We start from the raw sequence: 21529 nt of genomic DNA, 5'->3' as shown, positions 1-21529 counted from the left end.
AAAACAACAGCTAAAAGCATTGTACATAAAAGAGCAACCTAACTACTTTGACCAACGGAACTGCTAATTGAAAATTAATGCTTCTTGTGTCTGAACATTAAGGGATAAATCTCCTTGGACTACAATGGTATATATTTCTATTTACAGTTCAAATATTTTTTGGAAGATTTTGTAATTTCACCTAAAAGTAAGGTGCAGGTACTCATCTTATTAAATTCTGTATTGATATTTTAAAACATCACATCTGAAAACCAGAACTGCAAAACTGGAAATACCTCTTTACTGACTTTTCTTGGCATAGCCTTATTATGGGGGAGAAATATAGCTGCAATAAATTCACAATGAATCTTTTTAGCTGCAGGCAAGTGGTAAATCTCCCCAGCAGATATTGGCTAGAAGTGTGAAAATAAACCGAAACACCTGTGGCCCCTCTTCAGTGTGGTGACAAAGAAGAATTAAAAGCAACCACCTTTGCAGTAGTTAATAGGTGTGTTATACCAATGCTGAGATAAAACTGGGTGAGGAGAGTCACAGAGAAGCCTTTGGCCCTGGTTTCCACCACCCCAGATGGCAGCAATTTACTCTCCATCTGCCCCAAACAGGCCAGGTCAAAAACCTAGGAAAAGAGTAAAAGCATAGCCAAAGTTACTCTGGGCTGTTTATCCCTCCTCTCCTCTCCCTAAGCAAGCCTGAGACTGTCACAGGCCTCAGCTGGCTGGCTCCTCTGCAGATATACACCATCCCAAAGGAGAAGCTGCAGGATGTTAGGAGATTATTCTGCTAACCCCCTACTCTGCATCACTGGCTAAAGGACTCACTGCTGAACTCTCTTCGATGCCTTTCAGCCATGCCAGATGCACTTGGAAACTCAGAGGCATTTCCCTGCAGACCTCTGGCTGTGTCCCCAGAAGCATCACCCCTGCAGGCAGAGGCAGCACGTAGGTACAGCTTCACAGAGATGCCGCCCACACAAGTGGCCTTCCAGTCACCTCAGCCTGTGTTTCTGCACCAGCACAACAGAAACCCTGGATGAACCACCAGCTACGCTGGTGACCATTTGTAAGGCTGCACGTTATTGTAGGGGGATAGAATATAAGAAAATAAAGATAGTGTAGAGAGTAATCTCACCCCTAAGGAGTTGCAGCTGATTATCAAAGAGTAGGAACAGGCCTGACTTTAAGAGGCCACAGCTGTAACCAGAGAGAAGAAAAGTGCTATAAAAGAGGGGGGTGGCTGGTTGAGAAGGAACTGGAGTCACTTGGCTGCTCTGTGAAGAAGAAAGAGTCAGTGCTCTGAGGAGCTGTCCACAAGAAACACCAAGAAGGTATGAAACTTTTGGATAAGGAGACATCAGTATTGAACCCCTGCAATAAGATGACAACATGTTACCACTGCACCGAGACAAAACAGCCTTTTGTCTGGGCTTCTAAAAGTGAGTCAGCTCCTACTTCTGAGCTAGAGAATGTACCACTGAGCTGGGACAGGAACAGAATGGGAGTAGAGAGAAGTTTGTGAAGAGAGGGAAGATTTCTGCCAGGAGGTGATCACCTGAGCTCACTGCCAACAGGTGTGAGAGATACTCTAATGCCTTCAACACATCCAGTGCTGAAGCAATGACCACCTGAAGAGATAACATCATCAGCTGTTTTCCTCTTCAGCATGAAAAAGGTGAGGAACCCACTCCAACTCGTTCCAGACCAGCCAGTGCCCTTGCCAAGCACAATTATCTACAAATATTACATGTGGTTTTCCCTCTATTATTACTACTTTTAATCAAATCTTTCACAATTAACATGTTTATGTATCTGAAAGTAGGTTTGGTTCTGTGGGCTCCCATCCCAATGCTTCCCCACTCCTATGACAAGGAGTTCCTGATCTACAAATAACAGCACATGAACACACCCAAAACCTTAGGAGCAATTTGATCAGTCATGTAATTAAATGCCTGGGACAGGACAGCCCAGAGCTCATTGTGCTGCCTTTCAAGACAACAATTTTCTTCTATACTGGCACCATTTCAACACCTTTTTTCTAGTACAGGAAACAGCATACTGCATTTGTCCACATGTGTGCAAGTCAACCTCAAAGCAAATAGACTCTTTATGTGACCTTGCTGGCCTCAGAACCTGCCAGGGAGGTCAAGAACACTTTTAAACCCAACCAACAAATTTCTGATTGTTGCTGTCATTGCAAATATTTGTACAGGCTTTTAGCTCTGCTGTCTTTGTAGAACTGTGTTTATTTTTAAGTTCAGTTTTTAGCTGCCTTTAAAATGCTCGTCTTTGTTGCTAGACACCAGCTTGAATAAACAATAATAGTGAAGCTCCAAAATACTCAGAACAACCTGTTAATGATTAAATACAGTCTTCTTAATCAAAATACTAATTTGACAACTCTAAAACCACAGCCTATAAAAATCATTCGGTACCTATAATATCATAAATCTTAATACAGTCTAAGTTATCTTCATTGCTAGGAGGAAAAGGGAGTTGCCAAGTTGCAGCTGACTTTTATTCTGCATCATGTTTCATTACCCTCTTCATCCCCAGCCACACAGCAAACAGCTGTTTTACTCCCTGTAACTTGTTCTTTACTAGGGCCAAGGTGGGAAAAATCAGGCACAAGCTGATATATTTGTCAGCTCAGCTGCCCTTCTCAGCAGGGCATGTTCACGTCCTTGTCACAGGATGAGTCTGTGCAACTGTGATGGGATTCAGTTTTACTTTAAAAACCATTATGGTCCCTTTCCTACACAATCAAGAAACAGTAATTCCATCAAGCAAGATGATGGCACTGTAAATCACTGCAGTAAAACCCAGTGGAATTGTAGTATCATCTTCATGAAGGTTTGGGGCTGTATTCATGCATATTTTTTTTTACTTCAGTCTTTCCATGGAATCAGTGTTTATGGAAGTGAGGTGCTGGCAATAAAAAGACCTTTAGCTGGAACAAATTACAAATGAGCAAGCTGCTGCCCTGCAGCTCATTGCACTGGGACGCTGGGCTGGAGCCTGCCCTGCTCACAGCTCACCCTGGGGTACATGTGCCTCTCACTTGTGGAGGCAGGGCTGGAAAACAGGATCCCTCTTCCCTGTGGGAGAGCCAGCAGTGCTCTCCTTTTAGATCCAGGCACCAGCCCAGGACAAAGCAGAGCATCAAACACTCCTGGGAGGGAAAGGGGCTAAAGAAAGGGGCTTGTTGAAGCTTCAGGTGGGGAGGTGTCATCTTGTTGTCAGGGAAGGCACTGAGAACATGCTTTGCTTTCCCAGCGGATTCTTCCCTTAGGAGAAAACAACTGCTCTGTAAGAGCATCGTTAACATGGCAGATACATAATTGATACCTTCATTTCCCCACTTGGCTCTTCCTGATGTATTTGGGGCCTTCCACTTCTCTGCTCTCTGTTAATAATGAATGACTGCATTATCACAGTGCTTAAAGAGGGCTGGCCATAGATCAGAACCTCTTTGTTTAAAGAGCAGTATGGACAAACACCATAAAGACCATTCTTGTTTCAGCTCCAAGTATAAAATGAGAGACAATAGCTTGAACAACAGATTTCTGATTTTCATTGACACCTGCTCAGCTGTTGCATTTGACAAAAAAATTAGCTATCCACAAGCCCCTATGAGTTTGTTTGCCAGCATGTCCCTCTCTAACTTTCTCATTCAGACACTGGCATTTTAAGCTATCATAAAATACATCTTTGCTGTCTGCAGACTAAAACAAAATGCCAACTTCAACTTTTATATGCCAGCTTGAACTGAACTGCTTGAGCTGGAGTTGGATGAGCATCCCTTGAGCCAGAAAGCAAGCACCAACAGAAAAAATGCCAGACCCCATCTCCTCCCCAGCAGTGCTTTCCAGCACTACACTCCCCCATGGCCTAATATATTCATTCAGTACTTTGCTTCAGCATACAGAGCTTCAAAGGGCACCAGAGCAAATGCCTGTTTGTCTGTCAGGGGCACCTGAGCCCACCCAGCTACTCCACCATGCATCAATACATTGCCATGCAGGAAAACCTTTCATTTTTCTAAGTGGAATTAGGAATTAGCAGTCATCGTAGCCCAATGAAACATTTTAAGCCTTCCAATTACCATTATGATGCATTCAGGCTGATTGTGAATCAGATAATATATTAATTTTTTACTTTGTACAAAACTCAGTAAAAACAAGAAGAATAATTTAGCCTATTTTAGTGAGATTAATGTGGACAAAGGTCACTCCAAACTGTACAGAATTACACACTTCACTGTATTTTGTATTTTCTTTAAGACTGTCTTTAAACCTTTAAACAATTTAACTTTCATTAAAAAATATTTTTATTATTCCTTATTTATTTAGAGGTAAACCAGGCTACATTACCCTTGAGTACTTACAAGCCAGAATACAAAACACTGACATGAATTACTTAAAAACCCAAATGAAACAGAAGCTGTTCTCACAATTATCAAGTTTCTTTAGTTTTATGATTACGAGTGCCATGACCTTGTTGATACAGATGAATTGAGCACAAAAGCTTTATTATTTACCCATGTGCTTAAGAGTGTCATAATAAGAACTTGATTAAAACAGAAGAGGTCGTGCAAAAAAACCCGAATATGACTGGCAAGCCCTGGACCTATTGCCAGCAACTCCAAGCAGCACTGGAAATTCCAAATCCTTGCAAATAAAGTATGTACAGCATCAGTCTTCACCAAATGCATCTTTGGCATTATTTGAGCTCTATAAAGCTTTATTTTTTAAACTACTACCAAATGTTTTCCTAGAGAGGGAACAGCGTGTGCCAGAGTGCTCGCCTGTTTCCATCGGTCCCTGGGAAAGCAAGCTGTTTCTTAGGAAAGCCCACAGGAATACTTCAGAAATTCCTGCTTGCAGTTTCTGCCTGACCCTACTGTTTCTCATCCTGGGCTTTCTGCAACTCACCCAGCAACTGATGCACCCAGCAAGGAAGAGAAAGAGCTAATTATCAGCTTGGTTAACAATGAATCAACACATGGCCAAAGTGTCCCACAAAGGAAGGAGCAATCACTGTTTCCACCGGTGGTACTTCCACTTCCACAGGGTCTCTCTCTAAGGCATTGCCCAGAGGTGAGCAGCCCATCCTGGCAGGCAGGGCTTGCTTGGGTTTCTGCTCTTCCCAGACCCAAAATAACATCACTGTGGGGATCCAAGGAGGGAAAAGAAAGCAGAGATCCCACAGGTGATGGATGATCTATTCCCCATGCCCAGGGAGCACAGAGGGAACACTGGAATGGCAAGCAGGAGTCAAATCCAGTCCCTGAGCCCCTCTGCAAGGCACAATGTCTTCACAGCCACTCCCCAGTGTTACTTGCACTGTGTGATTTGGAACCTGTTGAGCTCCAGCCTCAACTGAAGGAGCAGAGGGCCTTCCTGCAATCCCTGGAAATTTACCTCCCTCAGGAAATAACTCGTGAAAAATTCTATGCCATACTGAAAAAAAGTGCCTTGTAATTCCATCTCCAGTGAAAAATGCTTTGTATAAGAACAGGTTTTGAAATAGAAAGGTTAATAACTATTCTTTAAAAGAGCACCTTCAAGTAGCTTACAAATAAATGATGGCAACTCTATTGAGCTTAGCAAGAAGCTGTGACATTTTGGAAATGAAAAGAAATGATAAAGAGTTCAGTCATTTTGCTTGCCTTGAAAAAGGTTTACAATTTCCCTTAAACCTCCCTCCCACTCTTGCTAACATTCAAGTACTTGGCACACATTCACACACATATTCAACATTTTTAGAACCTGTACTCACTTTTCACCCTAGCTGGATGCTGAACTTTGGGAGAGAGTGGTAATTTTAACACCAGGAGAGACCCAAAAAGTGACTGGTGCATTACACCATGCAACTCCTTGCTGTGGGCAAGCGTTTCTTTCACATGCTGTGCTCACAAGAGCTATGGTAGATCAGAGAAAAACCTGGAATTGTGATGAAACATACATAAGCCACGATAAGCAAACCATAAGATTTCTGTATCTAGTAGGAAATTTTCTGTATCTCAATACAAATGAAGAATACAAGGAACATAGGTAAGCACAGCAGCACAATCAGGTTGAAGAAAAGTGCTAGAGAAGCACCACTGACCGTCACTGAATATTTTCTTGTTGTAGAAGGAATGAAATTAAATTAAATCAAGTGTTAACTGGCTCTTTTTTTCTATTTTTTTAAAATTCCTGTATAGGATCATGAATAACATGCTAAACTGGAAAACACAGAAATGCAAGAAGTGTCCCACTCAGAAGCTTTTTGACAAACTTTATGACATTTCATGCATTTGTGAATAGTGGTAACTGAGAATCAGTTCCATAAGTATTCAGTGCATAAATAAATAAAGTATATTTAAGTTTCACTTAAACCAGAAGAATTTAGTTTCATGTTTGTGAACACGTACATGGCCCATACAACAGGGCTGCACACAGCCTTGCATTTCAAAGGCTGCCTTTAGTTTTTGGCCAGATGTCAGCACAGGAGGAGCAGCCTGGCCAAGCATCCAGCTGGTGCTGGATGTAAATCAGCCCTCGCCAAATCAGCTCAGCAATGCTGGAACAGCCAGCTAAAGGCAAGGTCCATGGATTGTGTCAAGATACCAGGGAAAACATGATCCTCTTTCAGGTAAAACCTGCTCTGAGGAGGATGAAAAACCTTCAGATGTGTCCTCAAAGCTTCCAATCCAAACAGCTCCATCACCAACATTGCCTTCCCACTTCAGTCAGCCTCTCTGCTAACTTTAAACTTCTGTCTTCTAGACCACATGGGAATCAAAGGTTTGAGTGGACTTTTAATTATCTTTCATGCCAACACAGACTTTTAGAGAATAATTGAATTTTGTGGGAAGTTTAGCTTTGAGAAAAGTTAAGGAGGAAAAAGAAATTAATGACAAGAAAAAAAATTAGAAAGATTACTACAGCACACACATTTTCTTCACACTCACAGCAAGACAAAACACTGTATTTGCCCAATTTGCTCATGTGCTACAAATACTGCACACTTTTATGCAATAAAAGGGGCAGCATACAGGCTGGGAATGCCCCCTGGCTGGAGTGTGGCGCTCACAGGGATGCACAGTTCCCTTGCCCAGCAGGGGCAGCACTCCAGGCTCAGCACCTGCTCCCCAGGGAGGCAACTGAGCACAGAAAAGCACAAACACAAAATTTGAAGTGACTCTTGTTAGTCATACAGAGGGAAGTGCCTCTTTTCTAAATACTCTGGAATCCATGGCCCTGCATGCTGGCTTTTAGAAAGGACCTTTGACTGTGTATCTTTATATAATATTTTAATAAAGCCACCAATTTCACAACTAAAACAAGCCAGAGTGTAAAGCCAGGGCTAAATGTGCTAGAATACTGCCCTTGATGTGCTTTGGTCAAGCTGTTGAATGTAATCTCAATTTTATATGAAGTCATAGTACTTGTCCGGGCTGCATCTGGATGTTGTTTTTATAAGTACAAAACTCTGCTGGTAGGAAGAGCTGAGTAATTGGTGAAAATACTGCAAGTACTATAACTAAAAAACATGTAGGTTTTTGTGCAAGGAAAAGTTCTCATTACTAATTTCACTGACATGCAGTTTAATGCAAGGTGCTCTTTTTCCAGGCAAATACAGACACAGTGAAGGAAATGCAGAGCTAGATCCACAAAATTGAAGGATCCAATTTACTTCTTGCGGCACCTACTCAGAACTGGGGAGGCCCAGAGCAAATCCCTGCTATTAAAAGGACTCCTAACCTACCACATGTCCTAAATCTGCCTTATTCTACTACTGGGGAGCTCTGGGGAGCACTGCTCTATCTCTCACGTTCTCTCATGTTCCCTTCCTACAGCCACAAACAATTGCTAGCACCAGACCTCCGGCTTCTCTATTTTCACGGAAACGACAAATATTTTGAAAAATTGTCAGTTCTCTTGAAAACTGTGCTATGGACATTAACAGCAAAATATAACATCAATCCTGATGTTATATTTTTAGTCTGATGCTAAGAACTTCAGTGAGTATATGTGACTCCACACCTGTGCACCACTCAGTGAGACTTCACTCATAATTCCTGGGTTAGAAGAAAAATGTTCCTGCCAATGTGTCAGAAGAAGAGCCATCAATATGGTACCAACAATATCATTGAAATAACCTAATGGTTGTCTTTCTCATCTAATTGCTGCCAGACTAAAGAGGGCTACTGGAAGCCCTCATAAAAGACTTCCTACTTCACTACCCATCTCCTTGAAGTGTCATCTCTTGCACCACCTCAGCATCATCCCAGTTTCCCTCCCTTCTCTCTCACCTCAAACACAGTCCTTGCTTTTCTTACCCCACAAGAAGGACATTTTTTGTCTCAAAACTTTTGCAACCACTCCATACATTAAAAAATTTAAAAAAAAAGGCACCAAACATGGTAGGTGCAAAGACTGAATTATAAGGAAATACACACAGTAAGAAAAAATAAACCTCTACATTTGCAAGTTTTCCCTGAATTGGCATCTGCCATGTAAGTAATCACTTAAACCAGAAAGAATGGGCTTCACGCTGATATTTTTTTTAATGCGACTGAAGTGCCTGCTATTTGTTTTTAGGAAATGGTTAATTTAATTAGCAGCATCTGTTCTTCCTTTACTCTTCACTCAGTCTTATGTGGAATTTTCTGCACAAACAAGAAAAAATCTAAACTGAAAGCAAGAAACCTCTGGGCCTGTATAGACAGAGGATGTATCAATTCTGAGGGGGTTAAGAAAAACTCGTCTGTGCCACCAGACACCTCCCTGCTGACGTGAGGGCACTGGTCTCACTTCTGCCCTGCTGATATATACAGGCCCTCGGGGGAAAAACCAGGTTGCCAAATATGCTAACCAGTAGCATTCCCACCCAGGGACTGTCAGGGTGTAATGATGTTATCTGCTAAACCACAGGCAGGCAGGGGCTGAGGAGCGTGCTCCCCTGCAAAAGCTGAATAAAGAATTAACCACAGCAGTGGGATAATTCACTAGCTGTCTTCAGCTGATTCCTTCATCACAGTGAACTCACCTAACAAAGGATTTCATATAGCAATGGTGTTTTGTTCATCTCACCTTCTGCTGGTGTCTCCTGCAGTGTTTCTCTTCTGTGGTTGAGGAAACCCTGAGTGCAATGTAGGATGAGCTACAGAAAGAGAGAGACATGTTTTCTCTACGAGCAGATCCCTAAGGACAGCTGGTGGAAAGGTAAAACCACCAAGATCCATGGCATGACTTCAACCATTTGTTGAATCACTTACATCCATGGTCTGTGACTGTCAGGTCTGACATCATCCATCTGCAGCTAAGTGGGGAGGAGGGGGAAACAACATTTAATTATCACACAAAACCCATCTTCAGGACTGATTAATACTCATGGAAGATTTCAGAGCTGGGTGACATGAACCCTTCCAGATGATGCCAGGGTGATTTTCTGTGGCCTTTATTCTCACATGCTATCAGATCTTGCTGATTTTGCACTGAGGCAGCCGGGAAAGGCTTGTACCTTAACAGGGCTGAGCTGCAGCCATTGCCAAAGTGAAAACTGGTCTGTGCAACAGAGACAGTGTGCAATGACACACATCAAATGTTGTGTCCAGCTTCTCCTACTAACTAGAGAAACCTGCATAGTCTCTACCTTTAGTTAATGGTTTAAAATGTATTGAAAATAATGCTTTTGTATACTTTCTAGTGGCCTGAACTTGTATTCTCAAGGGTTTTCATCATTCATGGGTCTCAGCTAGAAAGGTACATTCTTCTTCCTCTTTTTCTCTTTAAAAATACGTCATCCTTGATATCCAATTGTGACATTAAATGCTTTTTTTCCTTCAACACATTTTTTGCTATGCACTTCAAACTAAGCTACACTTTCCAGGTGCATTAAGCGTTTCAAAAACACCCTGTTCATCTTGCTGGATCTGGCTAAAACATGTTTGCCTCCTTTTCTATCCCCTTGCCTCCAGTAGCAACGGGAAAATTAAATCAGCTGGAGGAGAAGTGCAGGGGGAGTTAAGAGAGAGGTGTTGCTGTAAGTGTCCAAGATTTTTTTTTTTCAGTTTCAGGTTTCTGAGAATTCCCCTAGGCTTTTCCAACACAAACTTTCTTCCTCTTTTCAGAATCATGTTTTCTCTGTAACATGACACAGTTACATGACAATTCTGCCCAACAAAAAGATTTTAAAGCAGAGTGACAGTCAGGTAATTTCTGCAATGCTTTGTAGTTAATATCTCTTTCTTTTTCTTGCTGGCTCGTGTTTTGCTACTCTCTTATTACTTTCTCCTCCAGCTAAAGTATATACTATTTCTGCTTGGTCTTTGTCCAGCTCTCCAGAAACTGGCTTTATCCCCAGTCTTAGTTGTCTACTTAACTGTTCATTCCCTTGCACAGACACAGCCTCTTCTACATCTCACTTATTTCTTCCATACACTACTTCTGTGTGTCAAAAGCAGCACTATTCAAGCAGGAATAAACAACAACATTGTTTTTCAAAGAAATCAAATCTAGTGTACTCTTATAAGAGTCAGATCAGCCTTCCAAAACTTTCCGTCAGGAATTTAAGCACAGGAACTACTCTGCAATTACTGCAACTGTTTTAAGCCTTGTATGGATTTTTAGCTCTAATTAATATTCTCCTTTTTTAATCAATCACTTCAAAAATTCATGAGAATAGGAGAGTTGTGCATGGTGGTGAAACATGTAAGGCAGGAAAACCACTACACCCTTCTCTGTATCAACAAAAAGGAGGCCAGATTTGCAGTGCACTAGAACACTGCTTCACATTTTCAGAACAAGAATATTCTTAGCATCTGTGCCAAAACCAACATTTCCTTCCCCTCAGAAATGCAATAAATCTATAAAACTCCAAGAAACAAACCAGTAATCTTCAGACACATTGAATGAATTTACAGGGTAGGAAATGTACAGCCGGTTCTGAATTATTAACAATGAAATAAATTATAACACATTATAAATGCATAATTTAAATACATCTAATTTCTTGGCAATGAACTGTTTGGGTTTTTTTCTTCTCATAAAGACAGATAACATCTAAGAATCATTTCCCAGCAGCTTAGGGGGACTTTAGGTTGTAATGTGACTCAAATTACTTGATTGTATCCCACTAAATCTCTTCCATAAGCATGCAATGGAAGTGTCATTTCTTTGCTGATTCATCCAGGATCTTGGGGGGAAAAAGGGAGGGAAAAGAAGCCCACAGAGATTGGCTTTCAGCCTGGGTGACTTTATGTTACTTGTTATGACATAAATGCTTCAGGTGAGTTGATCTCTGGGGTTTATAAGCAAGGCGAGCAATTGGGGGAGGAGTCACAAACTGGATCCTCTCCTACTGCCCAGTTCCCACCATGTTTTTAACTCAGGATGCTGCTACTGAGAGAAATTCACTTGTTTGGTGCCCAACAGTAGAGGTGAAAGATGTACAAGCCACACTGAGGCTTTCCACGGGCTCAGGGGCAAACACTGCCTAGGAACATGTATCCTGGGCATCTCACTCCCTGCAGGAACTGCAGCTGGGGCTCTTCCAGGAGCTCCTGTTGCTCCAGACATCCTCCCAACAGTATTTACACTGGGGTACACCAGCAGAGGCTGCAGCTGGCTGAGGAGGCAGACATGGACACTGGCACATCGTGCTGGCTTCGCAGCCCTTGGTTTGAGAGGGAAGATCACTGCTGCACCCGACTGCAGTAGGCTGAGCTGAATGCAAAGCCTGGCTCTTGGAATCAAAAGAATGTTTGGGGCTGGAAGGGACCTGAGAGATTATATAGTCCAAACCCCTCTGCCACAGGCAGGGAACCTTGCACATCCTGGCTTCCAGGCTCCCATTGAGGTAGTTTGCTTCTTCAACACACCATCCTCTTCCCTGTCAGGCTGAGTTTTCCTGGGCATTCAAACCAAACTTCACTCATAACAAATGTTATTTTATTTAGATGATCTGACTACCAAAGAGAAATTGGAATCCAAATTGCTTTCCTTCTGTTGCCTTGCTCTACAGCCATGCAGGCAGAGGGCACAAAGAGCCAGCCCTGTCTTCCTCCTCAGCAGAAAGGGTCAAGTGAAACAACAACAAGCATTTAAGCATGCATCAACAGTGTTGCAAGCCTCAGAAATAGAACCAGCAGTGACAAATCCCCAGTCAAGAGTTCACTTTCTGAGCTGAAGCTTCCAGGAATAAAGAAAAGCTCTTAGGCTTGAAAAAGAGTCCCTGTGTGTCTCTGAGTCTTGTCAGCAATGTTTTAAGGTGAAAGTGTAAATTACAATAGCAATGAAAACACCAAGTTTCATCATATATCACAGTTATTCTAACTGTGCAAATCACTAAGTTGGCTAAAATCAATAATAGTAGAGATTTTCTGTATTTTTTGCAAATTAGATCATAAACTACATGATCTGTTTGCATAGATCATGCAGTAGCCCAGGCTCTAAAGCCCAACCAGCATCCAAGGCCTCTGCACCATTCTTGGGCTTTTACTGGACAACACATTAAAACATTCAGATTCAGAAAATACAAAAAGGATTAAATAACACTGAAATGACTATGATGCATCTACCTGATGAGGATTTGCTAACAGTTTGGGCAGATGGTCAGAGTGAAGACATCTTAAAACACTAATAAAAAAAAGGACATTCTCAGGGGTGAGGAATGGAGGCTGATCTTTGGGATAGAACCGGCTTTGCTCATACAGTTTCAAATGTTAGGACAGCTGCATCACAGCCTAACTCTGCTAGGCAAAACATCATTCTAATACATATTAAATCAATGCAGAAATCAGAGAAGGAAAAGGCAAGACAGCCCTTATCTTTTCATATGAAACTTCATTTTCACAAAGCTATCATTGACACAGATTTGGTATTAACCCTCTGATGATCTGTCATTCTCATTCTACTGACATGCAACCTGACAGCATACCCTGTATTTCCACAGAATGATGGAGCAGCCATAGATCCTCATTTCTCCCTAGCTTTTTCCCACTTACACTGATTATCACAGTTGTACAAAGCAGAAATAGAACAAAAAGGTAAATTAAACTTGCCTTCTGGACAGAGACTTTATTTCCAAGTGTCCATAAACCAAGTCAGGGACAGAAGAAATTCATGTTCCTTTGCAGTGACCTTGTATCATGCCTTGCAAGAAACTAAAGTCTTAAATCAAATTTCCCAATAATGAGCTTTCATAAGATTAACAGAGGTGATTTCAAGGTCCCTGCTGATTGCTAGCCCAAACCACTATGTGGACTACAAAGAGGCAAGGTTAAATTGATTCACATATTGTAATATTTAAACTCAGAAAAAAACTCCAAACCCAGAAGAGAGGACATCTCATCCCTGTTACCCATGTGATTCTGGTCAAACAGAGTGAGAAGAAAAAACAGTCCATCTTCATACCCTGCATCACCTGGATGTCCATGGTGATCTTCCTACCTAGTTCCTACTGAACCATTTCATAAGACACTACAGGAAATGGCATGCTCCAGACCTCACCGTAATTTTATACTTACCCAAAAATACACTTGACAGTGCAGGGCTTGTAGAGTTCATGTACAGGGGGGGATACAAATTACTCCAGTGTCACTCTTTGATTTGGCTTTGGGACATGAAAAACTAACAAAAAGCACTCCTTGTTATCTGGCTTCTTTCCCCGCCCATGGCTCATAGTCACAGTTTCTCCTGGCTCAGAAGGGGCACCAGCAACCAGCCTCACTCTCTGGGATCTGCTGGGGGCAAAACAGACCAGAGCTACCACTGCCTGTTATTAGAGTGATTTTGTCATCACCAGCTAACTACCTGCTTTCTATTTTCCTAAGCCTAGCACTGGCCTGACTCAAAAGTCAATCCTTACATATCAGAAAAAGAACAGGATGAGGAACCTGCCTTGTGCCAGCTAGAGAAGACAACACATGGACAGCTCAGAAATTACTTCTCCACATGGGACTTAATGGCAGCTAACTGGAGTATTTCTGCATATCAGAAAAAAACTTCTAGCCACTGTTACAATTTAAATACAATAGGTAGAAATAAGTTCTGGGAGGAGGCTGCTTGCTGAAGTATTTTTAAAAATCCATCAGTGATTGACCCAAGGCACTAAGAGCACTCAGCATTGTGTTTTAAAACAATTAATTCAGTGAAAAACAAATTAATACCAGCATCAATTCAGAAGTATTTTTCTGCATTGTTACATTTTTTAAACTTCAAAAAGCATCAGTGTCCAAAATGAATAAAGGACAACTTTAAGGAAAAAACATACAAAGATATAAATGTGTAAGTCCTTTCTATTTTTAATAGGCTGGACTATTTGATATGATGCAAACACTGATGAGGATTTGAAAGCTCTTTGGTTTCATCCTGGCTACCTTAGGTGCTATCCTGCTTACTTCTGATAATTCACAGAATCACAGAATAATGAGGTTGGAAGAGACCTCTAAGATCATTGAGTCCAACCTATGCCCTAACACCTCAACTAGACTATAGCACCAAGTGCCATGTCCAGTCTCTTTTTAAACACATCCAGAGATGGTGATTCTATCACCTCCCTGGGAAGATCATTCCAGTACTTTATCATTCTTTTGGTGAAAAATTTCTTCCTAATATCCAACCTATACCTTCCCTGACGTAGCCTGAGACTGTCCCCTCTTTAAAGGATACATTTAAAGGACTGTGTCCTTTAATTTAAACTAAGGAATTAAATAAAAAGGACTGGAAAGCATTTTGAAATCTGTAACAGAAAACACCAGCTAAGGATGAGGCCATATGACTCAGGAGAAATTCCTCAGGAGTAAGAAAGCCAAGGAGGAGGATCTAGGAAGGAAGGACAACTGATCCAAGGAGTGGCTGGGATCCAGCGGCATGGGATCAGTTGTCAGCGGGGCTTAGCACAGGGGGCTCAGCAGGAAACAAGATCTTTTCATCTGGGGGAAGTGTCGGGGTGGTCATCTGAGAAGACAACCCCCACACAAACACAGGCAGCCAGCAAAGGCTCTGCCCTGCCCGAGAGCCCCTGCTCTCCTCATGGCAGAGGAGGAAGCTGATGATTAACGCTGTGAACAGGTGATTAGTGGCTACCAAACATCAGCACATGAAGATATGTCAGCCAGCATGCCTGACGTGAAAGGTCACGTACCATGGCAGCCAAACGAGGAGACATTCTGGTCATGCCTGAGGCAGCCTCAGAGGGAGAGGAGGTGAGACGCCAACCTGTTGAGCACTACACCTTTGCTTTCACACACACGTGGTCCCCATGGCGTGGCTGGTGCCCTGTGTCCCTATGAGACCCGTGTTCTGGCCGTGCCCCAGGGTGCAGGCTCAGGTTGCGGCCTCCTCTGCAGAGGGGGATTGCTGCAGCTGAGGGGCCGCGGGGGCTCCGCCTGCTCCGGCGGATCACAGCGCGAGCGGCAGCACGGGCACTCTGTATTCCATACACATGCTGCACTCAAAGGGTGCACAACTTTTTCTCTATAAATAGTGATCCATTCCACACGCTTACATTTAGACCCTCACCAAGAGCTCAAATCAGAATCATGGTGTTGGGAGCATGATGAGACCCACGCTTTCAGCAGTTGTCATTGCTTTTCATATTTCGGCTCAATAAACACAAGCATCAACTTTTAAAAAGAGCTCTTGCAGTTCTCGTTAGTAGCAGGCAACTTCATGGCTACCCATTCTGTCCAAAAACCTGGCCTTTTTGTACCTTTGACCAGGCATCCAAAATATCCACTCAATCAGCCTGAAGTCTAAGGCAGATTACATACTTAATTAACCCAAATTCTGAAGCTGTCCCAACTGTAGTCCCATCTGACAACACTGGCAGGGTGAAGTGTTTCCCAAAAATAGCTGAATAGCTTTGGATAGAAATTTAGCACCAAATGAAAACAGTACACCTTTACATTGTACTTAAAACTCTTGCATAACTTACAAAAGCATTAAAAAACAGGGAGAAATGAATAGGATTCCCAAAGTAGTCTTACGAGAGTTCAGCCTCGAAGTCCCAAAGCAATTTAAATCTCAGGGAAAAAAATAAGGAATATGAGGCTCTTTGCTAAGAACATCCTTTGTGGCTGTGGACAAGTCATTTAGGGCTTCACATCAAATGAAACTTACCATTTCATCTCAATAGCTCTGCTTTCCACTCTTTCAAGTGCAGCAAATCCTGAAATGACCAGCTGACAGGTGTGCTGGGAGTAGCTCACTTCACCTGTAAGTGCTTTGAAATGCCTTCCTGTAAAGTGCAAGGAGTTTCAAAGTTCTTCCACTTTAGAAAGGAAAAACAGCCAGAGGAGAAAAAACAATTTCCTTTTTAAACCCTTTAAGAATTATTACTCTAAGGGCTTTTCTGCACATTCAGAGTCATAGTGGACTGAGTCAGGATGAGAATTTATGTCTCTGGCTGAGCATCTCCATGTCCAGCTCCTCAGGAACAGGAGCGCTGGCTCCACAACCGTGCCCTCAGTAAGGCTCACAAGCAGCTACTAATGCAGAGCACCACTGGAGTAACAACTTCCACTAGACAAGTCTTGGAATTTCTCTATGGATAACCAATTAGTTTCTTTAGCAGCACCTAGAAGTGCTGAAGCAAATATTAATTTTCCATTTCATTTCAGGATTATGACAAGCTCACCCAGTTTACACAATTACAGTTCCTCTGCACAGACACAGGTGAAGTTGCTGTTTCCTCGTCCATGAACAGGAAATCCCATAAAGCCAAGAGAGATGAAAAGCAGCAGTCTGAGAAACATGTTCACTGCTGACCTATGAGAATCATTTCACCGAGTGCCAAGGTCAACAAACAACAGGATCCTACCAGGGACTGCTTTCATCTCATGGGGGGAGCTGGGTGGGAAATGGTTTTCCTGTGCTGTTGAAGTACATTTTCATGCCCTTGAAAAAAACAAAACTGTGTGTCTGTAAAAGGACGAAATGCAAGCCAGACAGTTTGTGCTCTGTTTCTGCAAAACGCATGCGAGGAGAGGAACTCCCCCAGCGCTGAGTAGCAGCCCTGCAGATCTCATCCTTGGCACAGCAGGTCAGCACAGGGCTCTGACCCCAGTGAGCACCCTGACCAGGGGGGCAAGAGTTTCCCGGGACCTTCCCTTTGCAACTTGTCCTACCCTCTGCTTGTGCTCCACATTCCAGGCTGAGCTGCCTGACCTATTCCTAGGAACACTAACAAGGTCTGTTTTTACTGGAAATTTCATTCTTGAAAAGGCATCGCAACTCAAGGAACAACAAAAATCTTTTCCCACCTAACTAGTTCAGCTTTGAATTGCTACCTTCCCAATATGCTGATCATGTCTCCACTGTTTGTTTCTCTGTGCTATGGTTGGTACTGAACTACCAAAGAAGAAATCTAAAAGAGAAAAGAGAAAAAAAAAAAAAACCCAAACAGAAAAAAGTGCACAGCTCTACTGCCCTTTGATAAGCTGTAGATCAGAAAGTAGAAGACATAGCTTTTGCACACAATGGCTGATAACCCCCAAAAGCACATAACAAACAAGCTTTAAAAAAATTTCTAAGTGGCTGGAAAGGTGTAATCTGGGAGAAGGAGCAAAAGCTGCTTATGGACACCAACTAGGCAATCCAAGGCCTGCTTTACTGCCCATCTACCACTCATAGTTATGAGAGATGATTAAAGCCCAGATCCTCCTGTCCAAAACACTTCAACACCCACTCACATGCAGCTGATGGCAAACTCTAGCCCGGCAGTATGGCTAAAGAAAGTTCCAATGGAGTATGAAAATCTAAAGTTCTTCCTCTCTTTATAGGCATGCTAATCCATCTGGTATGAGTCTACATCTGCCCAGTAGAGAAGGACTTTGAATTTTATGATTAGACCTCAGTCCTGCCCTTAACCCATCAGGAAAGTGACACTGGGACCTTGATCTGTTGAAATACTTCAACATATATTTACATTTCCAAGAGTAAAACCTTTAACTTAAAGCAAATCTTAAAAACCCAGCCCTTCAGGACACTGGCTGACGTCCATCCTGAGCACTGCGTTATGTATTTATTTTATCTCTTCTAAGTCACTCTGTGACTTTCAGGAAAAATCTTTTACTTTAGTTTGCTACATCAAACCATGTTCACTCGAGCAGTCTACCCGAAGGCCCCGTGGTGATTTATCAGTGGTGCCTCCCCTGCACAGAGCCACAGCAGGGCTCGTGGGGCAGGGTCTGAGCCCTGCAGGCTGGCATGGCAGGAGGAAAAGGGAGCAAACAGGCAAGCAGCTCCTCACAGCTGCTGTTGTGTGGCTCACTGGGGATCTGAATGCACTATTGATTCCCTAGCACTAAAACAGATTTGTAGCCCCTGCGTGTGCAGGACAGATATCTCCTTCAACTCTAATCTCTAGCAGCTGTCAATGACTTAAATGGCTTGGAGCTGCCTGGAACACCAAAATCAACAAAGATTTTAGGCCTGCTTGCCTAAAGGGCAACCCATGGAACAGGAACCAGTGAAAGTCATTCTCCTGCCCTGATTACACATGGATAGGGCCTCCCAAACTTCACAATGGATTAAGCATCCAGATCATGTCAGTAAAAAAGACTAGAGAAAACAAATGAGTGCACCCCATCCATGACACCCAGAAACCCACTTGCCCCTATCATTCCTTGTTGAGGATACACCCTACCAACAATTTCAACAGCAATAAAAGTGCAGTGGGATTACTCTGCCAGAAACCTCCCGGGGGCACTGCCACTGTCTCATCACAAACTGCAATGCTCTTAAAATGAAGATAACTAAAATTTACTTGGCAATATTGAGGCAGCATCATTGGAACTTTAATCTTCAGATACCTGTCTCTCACTGCTCCTGATAGAAAATGTTCTTTTCAATCAGGAAAGAATTCAACAGTGATTATTTTTTCTTTGAGGCAAAGCTAGAAATTCAGCGCAATTATTGTCCATTATCAGCCAGCCAAGCAAACACAGGCACCATAGTTATCCTTGGTCAAGGTACAGGCCCCCTCAAGGCAAAATGCTCTCACAATAGACTTCTGAACTCGAGTTTGGTCACTGTTTTTGTACAGGAAGTTTAACAAAAATTTTTAACCAGTCCATCTGTTTCCTTACATCTGCTTTCCAATGACTACCTTGAAACAATTCTAACACACTAGCTGCCGGGTGAAACCTTCAACAGGATGGTAACATTTCTTGGAAATGGTCCAATTTTTCTTTCATGCAATGTTTGACAGGTGAGAAAACCATCCAAGATTTTGACTGGGATGGTGTGACTAGGAATATAACCAAGTTTGTCTGAAAATTATGTGCTAATACTAAAACTATTCTCTGGAACAGCAATGAAGGAAAAATAAAAGAGGAAAAGAGAAAGTTTGTTGCACTGTCTCCCATTTGACAAAACATTCCCACATTAACAGTAATAAGCAAATTAAGGATAAAGTTCAGTCTTCAGCATTAAAGTCCCCAACAGGATTTTTGTTGGTTGGGGGTTTTTTTGCTTGGTTTTCAGTTTGTTTGTTTTGTTTTGAGGATTTAAAGGAAACAGGCGTTGAGGAAAAACAGGCATGCAGGAATTTCGCAGCAAACTTCAAATCTCGCTCAAGTTAATTCAGATTCTACATCCTATTATTGTGGGAAGAGACCCACTCTTCAGTAACTAAAACACACCGGATTATCTTAACAACATTCCCAAGAAGCTCGAACTACCTTCAAAAAGTTGCCAACAGCCGGGACTGCTTTACTGGGAGGATGGGAGTGGGGGGATGGAGGTAGCGGGGAAAAGGACCCGAAACAGTTCCACTCACACGCTATTTATTTATTTTCAACAGTCTGCTTACACATAAAATGTCCTGGAGCTAAAAGCAACCAGCTGGGCGGGTTACTAGCCGCGCTCCTGGGCGAGGTGCCAGAGCTCCTTCCCTTTCCCTACGAAAGGGAAGCCTTCGTTCTTATTTATTTAATAACGGGAAAAGAAGGAGCCCCGAGCCCCGGGGAAGCTGCGAGGCACGGCGGAGCCTCTGGCCCGCCGAGGAGCCGGGCAGTGCAGCGCCGGGAGCGGCCGCGCCTCGCGTTCCGCTGCGCTCCGAAGGTACGGGCACCGCTCCGCCCGCCCGGGACCGCGGGCACCGTTCCGCCCGCCCCGCCACCGCGGCTCCCCCGCCGCCACCGGCAGGGACCCCCGGCGGGAGCCCCCGCCCCGCCGCCCCGGTACTCACCGCCGGCCGGCTCGGGCAGCGTGGAGACCGAGGTCTGGCCCATGGCTCGGCCGGGAGGCGCTCACGCCGCCCGCAGCCTCCGCCGCGGCTGCTGCCGAGGGCACATCCCGGAGCTGGCCGGGCCCGCGCTCCCCGCCGGCTGGCGGGGGGCGGCTGCTCCGGCTGCGGGCCCGCGGCTGCCGCCTGTCATCCCGCCGAGCCGCCCGGACACCGCCGCGCCCCGGGCCCTCAAACCCGCCCCGCTCCGCCCCGGCACCGCCCCGGCCCCGCCCGGCCCGCAGCAGCGCCGCGGTCGCGGGGGTCTTTAAGAAAGAAATTAAAAATATTTAAAAATTAAAAATAAAAAATATCAAAGGCAGAAAACCCCCCTTTAGCTACACGGAGTTTCCCCTTTAGCCACTCGGAGTTTGGGAAGGACGGAGCGCTACCGGCGGGGCTTCCCGCGCCGCTGGCGTCCCTGTCCCTGCCTCCCCCCGCCCTGCTCCAAAGCCTTAGTCCAGACACGGAGTTATTCCCACCCCTTCTCATCCCCTCTGAAGGTACAGGGGAAACTTGAGACAGCCTCAGGGAGCGATCCCATCGCCCTGGCTGGAGGTGCTTCGCTATCGGGAGCAGTTTCCAGGCTGCGCTGCCGCCACGAGTGGAAAAGGAGCGGCCGGGCAGGGCATGGGATCCTCACCAGGCTCCTTTGGCTGTGGCTGAGCTCTGGAAAAGTGCCCGGCGCTCGCCACACACTCAGGTAGGTACATAATGGAAGACAGGACTGCTTTTAGTTTTGGGAGAAAGAAGATAGCCAAAGACAGCGGTATCCAGACAGCACTCTGCCGTAACACGTGACAGAAGGGACAGAATAAATGGGATAAACTTATGAGCAAGATGGGGGAAAACAGACATTGTGCATATAGCTCTAAGGCAAAATAAATTATTAATTTGTCTTCCTTAAAGCATAAGCATCATCCAAGCAGTGATGCAAGCTTAACGCTAAAGCAAACAAGTAACTGTTACCAAAAATAAAATAAAAAATAAAAGCCCCCAAAACCTTGAGCACCTAATAGCTATTACTATGCAGCATCTAGAAATAAGCAGGGAGATGCATATATATCACAGGAGGACACCTAAGACCCGCCTAAAGAACATCTATTAGTAAAACATGGTGAAATTGCAATTTACTAGCGGCCTGGAAGTCCCAGAGGAAAATCCTAGAGGGGTTGAAGTGTTTTCTGGCTAGCTGATCTTTGCCTGTATTGGCACTGTGGTGGTGTTTCAAGGATGGAGAAGTGTGTTTGTTAGTGTGGGGCCCATACTAAGGACACAAAAGGAGCACAAGAAGTTGCTGCTGCCTATGTGGC

General features: G+C 43.8%; 1 protein-coding gene across 4 annotated transcripts in view; it reads right to left on the bottom strand.

Annotated features, from left to right (window-relative positions):
- PHACTR2 (phosphatase and actin regulator 2) overlaps window positions 1-20414 on the bottom strand; it is a 76861-nt gene extending 56447 nt beyond the window's left edge. For all 4 annotated transcript variants that reach the window (XM_058801770.1, XM_058801772.1, XM_058801771.1 and 1 more), the window contains exon 1: window positions 20181-20414. In XM_058801770.1, the coding sequence (XP_058657753.1) occupies window positions 20181-20223 (43 nt within the window). In that variant the 5' untranslated portion in view covers window positions 20224-20414. The remainder of the gene's footprint in view (window positions 1-20180) is intronic.
- Window positions 20415-21529: the final 1115 nt, after the last annotated feature.

This window comes from Ammospiza caudacuta, chromosome 3, assembly GCF_027887145.1.
Source record: "Ammospiza caudacuta isolate bAmmCau1 chromosome 3, bAmmCau1.pri, whole genome shotgun sequence".
Classification (NCBI taxonomy): domain Eukaryota; kingdom Metazoa; phylum Chordata; class Aves; order Passeriformes; family Passerellidae; genus Ammospiza; species Ammospiza caudacuta.
Note: the sequence above shows the minus strand (reverse complement) of the source record. Positions and strands in the feature narration are given on the sequence as shown.